The sequence below is a fragment of the Rattus norvegicus genome, chromosome X, assembly GCF_021556685.1.
Source record: "Rattus norvegicus strain SHRSP/BbbUtx chromosome X, alternate assembly SHRSP_T2T, whole genome shotgun sequence".
In the NCBI taxonomy this organism is placed as follows: Eukaryota; Metazoa; Chordata; class Mammalia; order Rodentia; family Muridae; genus Rattus; species Rattus norvegicus.
In genome coordinates this window covers 19,982,616-19,997,436 of record NC_141554.1, presented here as the reverse complement: position 1 = coordinate 19,997,436, position 14,821 = coordinate 19,982,616, and the positions used below count along the sequence as shown (strand labels likewise).

Genomic DNA, 14,821 nt, shown 5'->3' with positions numbered 1-14,821 from the left:
TCCAAGAGCACATCAAAACAATCATCCACCATGACCAAGTAGGCTTCATCCCAGGCATGCAGGGATGGGTTAATGTACGGAAAACCATCAACGTGATCCATTATATAAACAAACTGAAAGAACAGAACCACATGATCATTTCATTAGATGCTGAGAAAGCATTTGACAAAATTCAACACCCCTTCATGATAAAAGTCCTGGAAAGAATAGGAATTCAAGGCCCATACCTAAACATAGTAAAAGCCATATACAGCAAACCAGTTGCTAACATTAAACTACATGGAGAGAAACTTGAATCAATCCCACTAAAATCAGGGACTAGACAAGGCTGCCCACTCTCTCCCTACTTATTCAATATAGTTCTTGAAGTTCTAGCCAGAGCAATCAGACAACAAAAGGAGGTCAAGGGGATACAGATCAGAAAAGAAGAAGTCAAAATATCACTATTTGCAGATGATATGATAGTATATTTAAGTGATCCCAAAAGTTCCACCAGAGAAGTACTAAAGCTGATAAACAACTTCAGCAAAGTGGCTGGGTATAAAATTAACTCAAATAAATCAGTTGCCTTCCTCTATACAAAAGAGAAACAAGCCGAGACAGAAATTAGGGAAATGACACCCTTCATAATAGACCCAAATAATATAAAGTACCTCGGTGTGACTTAACAAAGCAAGTAAAAGGTCTGTACAGTAAGAACTTCAAGACACTGAAGAAGGAAATTGAAGAAGACCTCAGAAGATGGAAAGATCTCCCATGCTCATGGATTGGCAGGATTAATATAGTAAAAATGGCCATTTTACCAAAAGCAATCTACAGATTCAATGCAATCCCCATCAAAATACCAATCCAATTCTTCAAAGAGTTAGACAGAACAATTTGCAAATTCATCTGGAATAACAAAAAACCCAGGATAGCTAAAGCTATCCTCAACAATAAAAGGACTTCAGGGGGAATCACTATCCCTGAACTCAAGCAGTATTACAGAGCAATAGTGATAAAAACTGCATGGTATTGGTACAGAGACAGACAGATAGACCAATGGAATAGAATTGAAGACCCAGAAATGAACCCACACACCTATGTTCACTTGATTTTTGACAAAGGAGCCAAAACCATCAAATGGAAAAAAGACAGCATTTTCAGCAAATGGTGCTGGTTCAACTGGAGGTCAACATGTAGAAGAATGCAGATTGATCCATGCTTATCACCCTGTACAAAGCTTAAGTCCAAGTGGATCAAGGACCTCCACATCAAACCAGATACACTCAAACTAATAGAAGAAAAACTAGGGAAGCATCTGGAACACATGGGCACTGGAAAAAATTTCCTAAACAAAACACCTCTAAGATCAAGAATCGACAAATGGGATCTCATAAAACTGCAAAGCTTCTGTAAGGCAAAGGACACTGTGGTTAGGACAAAACGGCAACCAACAGATTGGGAAAAGATCTTTACCAATCCTACAACAGATAGAGGCCTTATATCCAAAATATACAAAGAACTCAAGAAATTATACCGCAGGGAAACAAATAACCCTATTAAAAATGGGGTTCAGAGCTAAACAAAGAATTCACAGCTGAGGAATGCCGAATGGCTGAGAAACACCTAAAGAAATGTTCAACATCTTTAGTTATAAGGGAAATGCAAATCAAAACAACCCTGAGATTTCACCTCAGACCAGTGAGAATGGCTAAGATCAAAAACTCAGGTGACAGCAGATGCTGGCGAGGATGTGGAGAAAGAGAAACACTCCTCCATTGTTGGTGGGATTGCAGACTGGTACAACCATTCTGGAAATCAGTCTGGAGTTTCCTCAGAAAACTGGACATTGAACTGCCTGAGGATCCAGCTATACCTCTCTTGGGCATATACCCAAAAGATGCCCCCAACATATAAAAAAGACACGTGCTCCACTATGTTCATTGCAGCCTTATTTATAATAGCCAGAAGCTGGAAAGAACCCAGATGCCCTTCAACAGAGGAATGGATACAGAAAATGTGGTACATCTACACAATGGAATATTACTCAGCTATCAAAAACAACGACTTTATGAAATTCGTAGGCAAATGGTTGGAACTGGAAAATATCATCCTGAGTGAGCTAACCCAATCACAGAAAGACATACATGGTATGCACTCATTGATAAGTGGCTATTAGCCCAAATGCTTGAATTACCCTAGATCCCTAGAACAAACGAAACTCAAGACGGATGATCAAAATGTGAATGCTTCACTCCTTCTTTAAATGAGGAAAAAGAATACCCTTGGCAGGGAAGGGAGAGACAAAGATTAAAACAGAGACTGAAGGAACACCCATTCAGAGCCTGCCCCACATGTGGCCCATACATATACAGCCACCCAATTAGACAAGATGGATGAAGCAAAGAAGTGCAGACCGACAGGAGCCGGATGTAGATCGCTCCTGAGAGACACAGCCAGAATACAGCAGACACAGAGGCGAATGCCAGCAGGAAACCACTGAACTGAGAATAGGACCCCCGTTGAAGGAATCAGAGAAAGAACTGGAAGAGCTTGAAGGGGCTCGAGACCCCATATGAACAACAATGCCAACCAACCAGAGCTTCCAGGGACTAAGCCACTACACAAAGACTATACATGGACTGACCCTGGACTCTGACCTCATAGGTAGCAATGAATATCCTAGTAAGAGCACCAGTGGAAGGGGAAGCCCTGGGTCCTGCTAAGACTGAACCCCCAGTGAACTAGACTGTGGGGGGGAGGGCGGCAATGGGGGGAGGGTTGGGAGGGGAACACCCATAAGGAAGGGGAGGGGAGAGGGGGATGTTTGCCCGGATACCGGGAAAGGGAATAACACTCAAAATGTATACAAGAAATACTCAAGTTAATAAAAAAAGAAAAAAATATTAAAAAAAAGAAGAAAGAATGACAGTAGAAAAAAGGATTGCTCTTTTAGCATGCACTTTGGAAATTGTGGCTATGGAAAAACTTCTGGGAATCTTCTATTTCCATTTTTTCTCGCAATGCCATTTCTGTAAAACCAACTAGTTCATTGTTTTTTGATTTCTTTTCAATAGAGCGTCTTATCTGTTGGTGGCCCACAAACTCACCCAATGGCTCAAGTTAACATGTAGGTCACTTTAGATGGCTTTCCGGTGGCCATCCATAGTGAGAAGGGTTTTTCAATTGTTGGTATATTTGACATAGTGCTCCGGTACCACATTGCTGTGATGTCTGTGATTTCCCATGTATGTGATGGTCTTCCTAGTGCTCTTTGTTGTTGTCAAGGGGCACTGACATTCTTCCCTTTTCTTGTTTGTCCTTTCAAGGAAAAGATTCTTGATTTTGTTCATTAGTTCTAGTTAGTTTTCTCTCTTACTTCCTACTTCATCCATCTCTGCCTGGTTTCCCAACATTCCTTTTCTGTTGTAACTGTTGGATGACTGTAAAGTTAACATATGAAACAACGGGTTTCATTATGACATATTCACGCGCACATATCATGATACATTTTTCTAACTCACTACTCCTGTACTGTCCTCCAATATGCCCAGTCTCCATGGCTAGCTAGCTTCCTTCCCACACTCGTCCTTGTGTTATTGTCTAAAGCTTAAGATGTCTAAGTAGATAGCCTCTCATTATCAATTAATAATAATTTATAAATGATAACTTTTCTAGTTCAGGTTTTAAAAAAAACCTTTAGATTTTTTATAGTACTATGGCCAATATTGGCCATTCTTTTTGGCTCTATAATTATCATTCAGGCTTCTGTTTTGACTGAGAATTGTTTCAAAAATTATTTGGCTAATTTGATTTGGAGAACACTGGGTACAGTTTTCGGACAATAGTTTTCACTTTACTATTGACAACATTTTTCCAAAATATACAATACTATGTATATTAGAAATTATTTTTTAAAACATGGAAAATGTTCATTGTATCATTTGTAGGAAAGAAGTGTGGGAAACCAGGGTTTTAGTAATAAGTTATCTTTTACAGTATGATGGACTGCTTTTCTGCTATACAAAGATTCTGTCAATGCATTTACACATTAAGTAAAGTGTAGTTTTCATTTGTCTCGTGCTTACTCATTTGTGAAAGCCTGTTATATGTCATATAACATACAGTCAAATACCTTACCTCAAAGCTCTTTATTTTTAAGGGGTTTTAAGGCTGGGGTTTATGACCATGTTCAAACTGGATTATAATCATTTGATGTTATAATCTTTAGATGTCCAGGGAACAGAATGCTTCACAGAAGGTTTTCACAGCTACAGCTTTGCAGCCGGAGAAGTCCTCTCATACTCAACACATTTGGTGCAGATTTGCGAAGTATAGTCTCTATCCTTCAGTACTTAGCAATGTCAGGACTTACTGAGCCGCCACTAGGTAGTGTTATTTACTGTGCGGACAAAGGATGCATGTAACTATACCACATGTTAGGGTTGCTTTTAATTTTTTAACTGGTATTGGGCTTGTAGCTCAGTAATAGCACATTCCTAAGGCCCCGGTTTTAATCTCCAGCATCTAAAAACAAAAAGGTCAAAATAAAACAAGAGCAAACAACAACAACAAAAACCAAATCCACTAACTGTGCTTTACTATAGTTAAGTTCTTTTAGAATTCTACAGAATGCATTTTATACACTTGAGGACAATTTTGATATATCCAGACTGCCAAATAAGCCATCACATTCAAAAGATGCAGAGTCCCCAAAGTCATTTCTTAATTCCTATTTATCACATAATTATAAACACTGAATTGATTCTTAAAACACCTTATTTGGGGGCTGTTTAAAAGTGTAAAATGTTATTTAAATGGTTACACATTCAAGAAAGCAGTTGATAGAACATCGGTGACAAATGGAATTGCAATTTAGTTCCTCCCTAATATTTTCAGGTGCCTGCAATAATTCCAAGTGCTCCACAAAAGATTAAATAAGTAATTACTCTTTATAGGACCCCTGTGTGGCAGCAGTAATCTAAATTTATGACAGTACCGACTCTCAGGTAGACATCAGTGTCAGAATTGGTGATACGTTTGTTGCTGATGAAAAAAGTAAAATCAGTTAAAAACCAATGACATAGGCATGAGTGCTTGAAAGGCTATCAAATGTTTTTCATCGAGCTTGTACGTGTCAGAAGTCAGTGTTTTAAAGGTAGTTGTCTTAACAATGCCACATAGTTCAATTTGCTATTTGTCATCATCATATGAAAAGATGCTTCCGTTCTTCCATTCATTTTATTCCTTTATTGCCCAAAGCAGACTGTAAAATCCTGCATATTTATTTTCAGCCTCTGCTATCTGTCACATATAAATGAAACCTAGTTCAGAAACAATATGTCTCCAGAAACATAGTATATTTAGTTTTTCTTTTCTTAAAGGAACAGTGCAGTATCAGTTTGCTTCAGTTCAAGATAAATAAAAGTAGGAAGATTTATGTTAACCTTTTTTCCTCTAATTATTGGACCATGGAAGGAATAGAATTTCAGAAAATATCGATGTGCTTTGATTAGCAACTCCTAAAAATAGTTGGATTTGTTTGCCAACAAAACCTGTTGCAAAATATAAACACTTACATAACTAACATTTTTCTCCAGAGAATGGAGTTTTCTTTAATTAGTTATATAACTTTGATAAGAAAATGACATTAAAACCTTTAACTTCACAAAAGAAGTACAGCCTCCTGTGGCTGTTCATATAGACACATTCGTACTGAAACCGTTCACATTTTTTTCTTCTTCTTCTCAGGTTTGCTCAGTTCTTATTCACTGAAGAATTCAAAGCCGGTTCACGGGTCCTTGAAAGCATATACAGCTTGTATGAAGGCTTCTCTGGGACTGTTTGCTTTCTCATTGATCTTCTACAGCCCAATCAGGCTGAATTTCCTCTCTTCAGCGTCTTTGTTTAAAAGGTTCCATCTCCCCTTGCAGTCGGTGGAAGTCCCCTGAGATTTCCTGAGCCTGCTCTAGGCCGTTTTCCACATAATCCCCATCTAATGGTCTCACGACTGTGAGCCTTCCCATTGCTGCCAGATGGATGAGCTGAGTCTGATGAGGACAGCGTGATACCAGACTGCAGAGAGAGCCTGCCAAACCGAGATGCTGCAACTCATCTAAAACCCACCGATCTACCGTTTCAGGGGAGAGATGTCCCAGCCAAGATCAGAGAGAAAAGGGGAAAACACTTAATGTTTTTCAGTTTGTGACACAAAAGGCAAAAGTGAACTGGAGATGATGGCGATCAAATACCAACACTTTCAAAACTGAACAGCAAATGGGATCATTCGTGTGTATGCCCAATATCCCTAAATTCAGAATAAAGACAACCACAATGTAAAAGAATTTTGTCCTGTTAAGAACTCTTTGCAGGAATCAAGTGTAAGGATGAAGGAAGGACATGAAAAGAAATCATTGGTTGTCCTAGGACTTGACTTACTGAAATTCTTAATTCTTTTCTGAGTGAAGATGTGTGCATATGTATGCAAGGTTTTATTTTAACTTATGTTTTTGGCCACTATTCTGAACATTGTAAAAAACATCATATCATAACTTATTTTGAACACGGAATTTTGAAGCTGCCTTAGGCCTTAGGATATCTCTTTTCCTACTTCCTTTTTCTTTCCTAGAGCTCAGAATAGCAAGATTCCGGGCAGGAAAGAGTGTAGCTTAGTGACAGGGCTTAAGCTTACTAGCTTAGTGTGTAGCTTGTTTAATGTGCATAAGGCCCCTGGTCCATGCCTAGCACCACAAGCAAACAAAGAAACAAACCAACAACAAAAAAGAGAGGAAATTTTATATCTAGCAAATAAGTGTCACTGTCATGTGTTTGTCTCAATTGAAAGTGTGACCCGTATATTGTGTATGCCAGTAATTTTTCAAATGCCTTTATCTTTGTAATGCTTATGAAGCTATTACACTGTAAAATATGCTTTCAGTGGAAATCAATCATCTCAAACATCAGGGTAACTTACCACAAAGGTAAGTCATTTCTGTATTCCATAGAATTCTGTGAAAGACATGGGGCGAGAAAACTTGAAAGTGGTTCTAGAAAGAATGTTGCTCCATTTCATCCTGTTAGGTTAAGAGTGGACTGAACTACCTGCCTTGTCGCCTCACCTTGTAAAAACACCAAGCACACTAGACATTGACTCTTATGCCAGTTGATTCTAGTTGTCACATCTACTTTACTTCTGCTATCAACACAAGTTCTAAAAATGTTTCAAGTCCATCGTGGATTGCTGAATCAGAGCAACTGTCAATATGCAGAACATGAGATTTCCACAGTCCTCATATTTAACCACCGAAGTGTGGGCATCATATTAAGAAGACAGTTGTGTGATACACAGTGTCGTCATTTGTAGTCATTAGCTATTTGGATGTTTCCATACATAAGTATCTCTGTGTATATGCTACATCTATCCCCATAGAAACTGAAGCACTATTCGAACTGTAGATAAACTGCCTGGAAACATGTTGTATGCGTGCTGGCTTATGGAGCTGTATGAACCAATGGATTTGTATGGGTTTGGATGCATGCTGTATGTGTGATCCTATTTTGGAAAAGAGGACCTCTTGTATTCATAAGATTCTCAAAGAATCTTACCAAAGAACAGAACAGTCTTTTTATATTTTATGGCTCTTCGTATGTTTACAATCATCAACATGAGCTGGGACAAAATAATTTTTGTAAAATATCTACCTTGTTGGCTTATTGTCCCATTTTCATACCCTTGGATTTCAACCTAGAAAATTGTCTCCAATTGCTTATCTGTGAGAAGAGCGTTTAGGACAAACTTAGACTCCAGAAGTTCTTTCTTGAGGAGGGCAAGCACCTTTTGGAAAGCCTTAAGGAAGATGCTATCCACAGAATGGTCTTCTTTCTGAAAGGACAATGACATCTCCTTCACAATCTCATTTTAAATGCATTTTGCATGGGCCCTACAGGTTACAGACATCAACCAACCGAAATTACGGCATCGGATGCGTAGATGTGTTGTATCTGTTATATTTCTAGGAGCTCTGGGGACAACTGACTCTACTTTTTGAAGTTGTTATTATAGAGTGATTAAAGCTTTGTGCTGATCACTGTGAAAAGGTCACTCTTTATATATTACACCAAAAAAATGGTCATGTTTGAGTGTGGTCTTTCTGTAAGCACCACCTCAGTAAATTTGAAACAAGAATCCACTCTTTTTGGCTGTTAAACCTATCATTGAAATTTCATTCTCCTGAAAGAAAAGCACTGTTGATTTGGAAGGGTCCTCTTCTGTCATATTCTCCCAAGAGAGGGAGGAAGGACACATATTTTCAGTAGGAAAGTACATCATGTCATTTGGCAACATTCTTAATATTAAAGCTTGCTCCCTATTGAAGGCCACTGTGGCATTTTAAAAAGATCCATTTATTTTTAGTATTTCTAGTCACATGTGTGTGTAGATACGTGCATGAGAGTGCTGGTGCCTGTTGATGCCAGAGCTGTAATGTCTTCTTGAAGCTGTAGTTATAGGCAGCTCTGGGCCACTTGATGTGAATTCTGGGAATGGAAATCCAACTTGGGTTTCCAGCAAGATGGAGACCTGTGCTCTTAACTGCCAAGTCATCCCCCCAGCTCTTACAACCTTATTTCCATCACTATCCAAGCTTTAATACTATTAACTCAGAAGAACAAAAACAACTGTGAATGCTGAGTGGAGATGTTGGAGGGTAAAAGCATCTGAACAATAAGACAGGAGACTTCATCATACTTCAATAGCAATACATTTTGTATAACATTGCGGTTTCACGGCATGAACACAGTCACATACCTTGGCCTCTACACATTATCTCTATTTATTTTACCTAATCTCATGGCCATTGTACTTCTTTTCAACTTGTAACCTGATAATTGAAGAGAATAGAAATTTTACAGCGTGAATTTCCCACTGCTTTTTTTTTCCTTCCAGGCAATTGACTATGTTAAGATAATAGTCTTCATGTGTGACAATTCATTACATAGACAGAACAATTTACTTGGTGTGTAGTGAATCCCGTCTCTTCCCCTCACGACTTATTTTTTAGCATTCTTTGGGATTTTAATCAAAGTGTTATGTAAATTGTTTTGGTTTCCGTAGAGAGTACATCTCAGTAATTTCGGTGCAAGGAATAAGAGTTGGGGATGTGTAACTAGGCTAAGAAAGTATGTACAGGCTAAGCTCTAACTCAGTAGACTTAACTAGCATGCTTGCAGCCTTAGGCCCTAGGCCCAGGAACAAACGAAGAGAAGAGAAGAGGAAAGAAAAAGAAAAGAAAAAGAAAGTACACAATTAGAAGGAAGCAGCAATGCCCAGAAACCCATGTTAGACATTCCAAAGCCTTGTTCTGCAGCTTTCTTGGGGGCACTCTAGGTGCCTTGTGTACATCACAGGGTTGACATAGAGTTAGTTGTACTATCTGGGCTCTTTGTTATTTAAAAGGCTTCTATATTTTAAGTTCCTACTATGTGCACAGAAATTATGCTCATTTAATATAAAAAGCAACCACATGTCATATGTCGATGGCGTGCTTAAGGTCCAGCTCACTAGATGGGTCAAATCCAAGTGTGTATACATTTTCTATTCTACAACCAATTCTGACTGTGGTGTTTGTGCCTCAGAAGTTTCTGAATTTACCCAAGAAGGATGGCTGCTGTGGCCTAGAAGCTCTTTTTAAAACAAATGGCCTCAAGCTCAGGAGCCGGAAGACTTGGGACTATTCTGTTGTCAGATCGCAAGTTCAGGGCAAGCCGCCACAACAGTGCCTGTACAATGAGAATAAGGTAGTGGCTGCGTGTATCTCGCTTCCACTCCATAAAAGGGGTTGTTCATATTGTTTTCAGTGGCATAAAAGACAAAAAGTGAAGTAGCTCCTATATGGACTTTGCCTGTGGTCATAAGTCCTTGATTGGAAGGGCAATCTTCCTCCTTACTTTGTGAACTGAAAATATTAATGAATTGGGACTTTAGGGTCTTGCATACAGACATAGATCTTTCAAAAGATACACTCCCTCTCATCATGCTTTCAGAAATGACTAATATTAAAAAAGAATGAAGGCGGGGGAGAAATATCCCGGTGTGTTTATGTGTAAACAGAATTCATACATATAGAATAATGCAATTCTGCTGAAATTTTCTTGGTATTTTTTGTGTGTTCTATGTTACTCAATGCATAATCTTGTTTGTGTGTGAATTAGTTGTGACTTAGCAATCAGTTAAAAGAAGACACAGATTCTATAGCTGTGTGCTGTCTTTACCAATATCCTTATCACAACATATTTTAATGGGATGTCTGATGCCATCCCCTGATGTTTCAATATCTGTGTGTAAGTGGCAATTATCAGTAAAATACATTATGCCACTGAATTTGGTTCAAGTTGAATGTAATAATACTTACATATGGATATATTCAAATAAGCAGACTGATTCAAATTATCGGTCTTGTCTTTGTCTATTTTAGGACTTTAGTATTTTAATAGAGCTGTCTTCTGAAGACTGTAGCAGCAGTAGACTCCTTTCGCTCTTGAAAATTCAGTATTATTTGTAAGATAGAGATGTTTCATAAGTAAAAGTGGAGTACTCTTAGTGAAATAGTGTGCTCTCAGAATCTGGGAAAGGACAATCTAGTCTCTAACAACATAAGAGCTTCTCCAACTAGAAACTTCTTGGGGAGCTCTTGGAAGATGGGTCTGAATTTTAACCTCTTGGATGCAGTGGAACTGAACAGGTTTTTGAAAAAGGATTTTGTAGACTTCAGTGACAGATGTTGAAAAGCCATATATAAGTGGGGAATGGTCAAGCATTATATACTAGAGTGGATAGAATGTACTACACCGAAAGGGTTTTCATTTCTGCACACTTCACATTATTTATAAAAATATGATTGTATCATTACTGGGTTAAAAAGCTCATCTTCCTAATGGTACATTTCATAAGCAGCAAACCAGTGCAATTCCATAATCTTTTGGGGGCAGTACCAAATAGTAAATTGGCATTATAGCATAACAGCTTACTCTTAATTGTACCTAAGAGTAACCAAGCACCATAGTTTAATGAATTTTGAAGACTGCTCAGTAAATGAGTATTGTTAATAAAGTTGTGCTCTTTGCTGTATTTCTCTGCATAATTACAAGTAAAACACAAATTATAAAAAAATAAACCAAATAATAGGAGTTAGTTATTAGTACTTTTGAAATCCTTTAAATTTTTACTAACATCAAATTCAACTTGTTATCTGTTGTAGCTAACAAGAATTTTGAGATACACACCAGTTGAGGGGCATTGTAAAAACGCCCCTTTTTGCCAAAATCAAGTTCTTTAAGGTCTTGCTAATTATTCTGTTTCCTTAGGGGTACTTTGCAGTATTTAAAAAAATTATCAGTAGCAGTTACTTCTAAACTCAGTGCAGAATATTTTGCTAAGCATTTTACTATATTACAACATGTCCTACTATGGTATTTTATAATAAAACCAAATTTGCAAGTATTCTCGCATATTACATATGGTTATACCCAAACACCACTTTCTATCAGTCTATTACTATATAGGAATATTTTTTAAAAAATACTACGTGTTTTGGTCCTAATGAGGAAGCATATTGCAATATATGACATTGATCTTTTTTTTTTAATGAAAATCCACTTAAGTGTTGGGCAGGGAAACTAAGCTATGATTGTATATGTTCTTCTCAAAGAAACAATGGCAAATGACAATTCAGAAAGACGCAGTCTTTGTGATAAGTTAGTGTGCAGACCATGACCAGGAAGGATCAACTTAGAAATGCTCATCGGAATGTAGCTTCTGTTATCTGTTGTTCCACAGGCAGGAAGGACAGCTGTTTTGGCTTCACAGAGGGGGTTGTTAACCGTCTACTGCATGGTGTAAGGAAATCTCTTCAGAAGCAAAACAGACTCAGAAACTTCGTGATGCACCTTATTATTTTTTTTACCCGCTGTTACAATATCCCTGAACCCTGTGATCTTTCCAGCGTGTTTTCTGTAGTAGTTTTATACTGTAGAAAATAATCTGCCATGAACTGGACTTTATTGTGTTGCAAGTGATGTCTGTGGCTTACTGCCCTCCTGCTCCACATGGTCCACTTAATTATGTAAAAACCTGTGATAATCCTTTGCCTTAAAGTCAGATGCTAAGTAATTTCTGTGTTCTAATTAATAATTCTTAGCTTCACTCTTAATTTTCCTTTAAAGCTAACTCTGGTGTCAAATAAAATATTACACAAATCCTCCTTGGAGTGCTTCTGTCCTTTCTGTTTGTGACTGTGTGTATCTGGATCCAGGACATGGTGGCCTGCTGGGTTCTATAAATAGGCCTTCATAATCCTTTTGGAGAAAGGGCCTGGTACTTCTCAGTCCTTGGCTGAATTTTCCCTTCAGCTCTTATAAATAGATTTCCCCATGTCACTCTATCAACCAAGCAAAACAGCCCACTCCCTCTAGGATTACTCTTATCTTGATATCTTAGGAATCTTCACATTTGTTCATTCATTTTATTTGTACTTCTATCAGTTTGCAAAGGAGAAAAACTCCCAAGATGCCTGACAATTAAAATCACCCAATTTCTTCATGAAAAATGACCTCAGAAGGGGTGTGTGTGTGTGTGTGTGTGTGTGTGTGTGTGTGTTGGGGGTGAGGGTGCGGGGGCGGGGGTGAGTCCATCTTGCTGTCCAAAAGGTTGTCAAATATTTGGTGAATGTACACAGGACACGCATATGTTACAACCAGACAAAATGTCAGCAGTGTAATAAGGAACTGGACACAAAGTCCAATTCCTAAGGAGGAAGGCATTTACAATTGAGACGTGCTTGGAAGGTGGATTTCTCTTTGTTCTTGTTCTTATTATAATTATTCCAATCGAGTTTCAGTGAGTTTCTCAGTCAGGAGTAGTGGGCCAACTCAAAGTGGACTCTGTGTTTGTTTTTGTCTGCACTTGTTGTTTCATTTTGTTGTCTTTGACAATTTTTTGTCTCACCGTTTGCCTTTTTAGGTATTGTTGTTGTTGTTTTGTTGTTGTTGTTCTGAGACCGAGCATGAAGTTGGTGTGTAGGAAGGTGAGAAGGATCTGGGATAGTGGAAAGAATATATTCAGAATATATTGTATTAAAACTTTAAAAATAAACAGTGATTAAAAAAAAAGAATGTGTTAGTCGTTGTGTTGGCACACCAACAGAGGTATTCACTGGACTAGAAAACTGTTTCCTTATTAGGCTCTGGTCTTTGACCTGTCGAGTTAGTCACAGTAATACAGCAATATATTCTATAAGCAGCTTTATCAGGGAGACAAAACTTTGGCTCCCACAACTCCTGATGCTCCTTCCCAGTCTGTATTAGAAAGACAAAGGTCATGTTCAAGAGTTTTCAGTGGAAAGTTAACCTTAGTTCCCAGTATGTTGAATGCATGACAATACATTTGCTCTTTGAAAAGCATCTCAGTGGCTCTTGCTATTTTGGAATGGCAGGACAAGCTCAACTTTTCATCAGGCTTTTCAGAAAACAGTGGACCCAGAGCTCAGAATCTCCCACCCCCAATTCTGGTTTCTACTGGTTGCTGTTTATTGAATTGACTGCCACGGGGCTCCCAACATGGCCCAGAACAAACGGACTCTAGGACCCAGAAGCTGCAGGCGGGCCAGCTCGGTTGGCGGCTTCCTCGGGATTTTGGCCCAGCGTGCGGTCGGGGAGGTGCTGTCAGAAGCTGCAGGTTCGCGGCCCGCCCGGAACAGTCCCTAAAGACACTCCCGCGAGCTGTGTAGGGCGCGCTGGCGGCTGCGCACGGTGCGCGTGGGCGTGTCCGAGCCGGGCCACGCTGCCCGCCCCACCCCCTGTTTCGGTTGCCCCCAGGCCCGGCTCCTGCGAGCGCCGGGGCCCGCGTGCCCTCAGCGGGCTGTGCTGCGCGCGAGCCGCTCGGGGCTGGGCATGCTGGGAGCCGCTCTGGAAACCGCCACTGCCGCCGCCGCCGCCGCCACCACCCGCCGCCACCCGCGGTGCGAGTCCCTGAGGCGCGGAGATGAAATTCCCGGCCTCAGTGTTAGCGTCCGTGTTCCTGTTCGTGGCCGAGACAATGGCCGCGCTCTACCTGAGCAGCACCTACCGCTCTGCCGGGGACCGCATGTGGCAGGCGCTGACGCTGTTCTTCTCCTTGATGCCCTGCACCCTGGTGCAGCTCACGCTCCTCTTCGTCCACCGCGACCTCAGCCGCGATCGCCCACTGGTGTTGCTTATGCACCTGCTCCAGCTGGGGCCCCTGTACAGGTGCGTGCCGGGTGTACACGGGTGCCGTTAGGCCCCGGTCCCCTGGGTGTCCCCACCTCTACTGTCTCAGCTGAAGGAAGGGGGGCTTGCCTGAAAGGGATAGACAAGTGGCCCGAACCACGGCTGACCTGCCCTGGCTTCCCAAGCCTCGCCAGTCCAGTCTTGGAAATGAAACTGGATCCTTGCGTGTCGCTTAAACTGAGATGCCCCGGATTTTGGGAACCATCACAGACAGTTGCCACTGTTTATTTCAGTTTGACCCAAGACAGCAGTTTTTGCCTTTTTTGGGTCTCCTGAAAATATGTGGCTTTCTGTGTGGTCAAGGGGACTTCCGTAGGATTGGCTTGGGTGGTCCTGGTACAAAGGTTTGGAAGTTACCTGGTACAAAAGTTTGGAAGTGCGGTTCAAGTCAGAGCCCTTGTGGGTCATTTAATTTAGTTTATCAAGCACGTGTCACTTAACTGTGTACCAGGCACTATCCTAAATGCTTTGTGGAAATGTACTTATTTCATCTACTGAAGTCTAGAAGTCCATGCACTCACTCCACCTTTCTCTTGGT

General features: G+C 40.1%; 2 protein-coding genes and 1 long non-coding RNA gene across 4 annotated transcripts in view; 2 read left to right on the top strand and 1 right to left on the bottom strand.

The window, feature by feature from the left end:
- Lancl3 (LanC like family member 3) overlaps nt 1-8,147 on the top strand; it is a 137,168-nt gene extending 129,021 nt beyond the window's left edge. The window contains exon 5 of the mRNA NM_001191728.2: nt 5,734-8,147. Coding sequence (NP_001178657.1) covers nt 5,734-5,893 — 160 coding nt within the window. The 3' untranslated portion in view covers nt 5,894-8,147. The remainder of the gene's footprint in view (nt 1-5,733) is intronic.
- LOC102553061 (uncharacterized) overlaps nt 1-14,821 on the bottom strand; it is a 117,397-nt gene that overhangs the window by 53,323 nt on the left and 49,253 nt on the right. Inside the window, exon 5 of one of the 2 annotated variants that reach the window (XR_015646904.1) lies at nt 4,119-4,509. The exons of the other annotated variant lie outside the window; for it this stretch is intronic. This is a non-coding gene — a long non-coding RNA (uncharacterized LOC102553061). Of the gene's footprint in view, nt 1-4,118; nt 4,510-14,821 lie in introns of those variants that run through there. 2 annotated transcript variants of the gene reach the window in all.
- Xk (X-linked Kx blood group antigen, Kell and VPS13A binding protein) overlaps nt 13,815-14,821 on the top strand; it is a 36,385-nt gene continuing 35,378 nt past the window's right edge. Inside the window, 1 exon segment of the mRNA NM_001012227.4 lies at nt 13,815-14,262. Coding sequence (NP_001012227.2) covers nt 14,018-14,262 — 245 coding nt within the window. The 5' untranslated portion in view covers nt 13,815-14,017.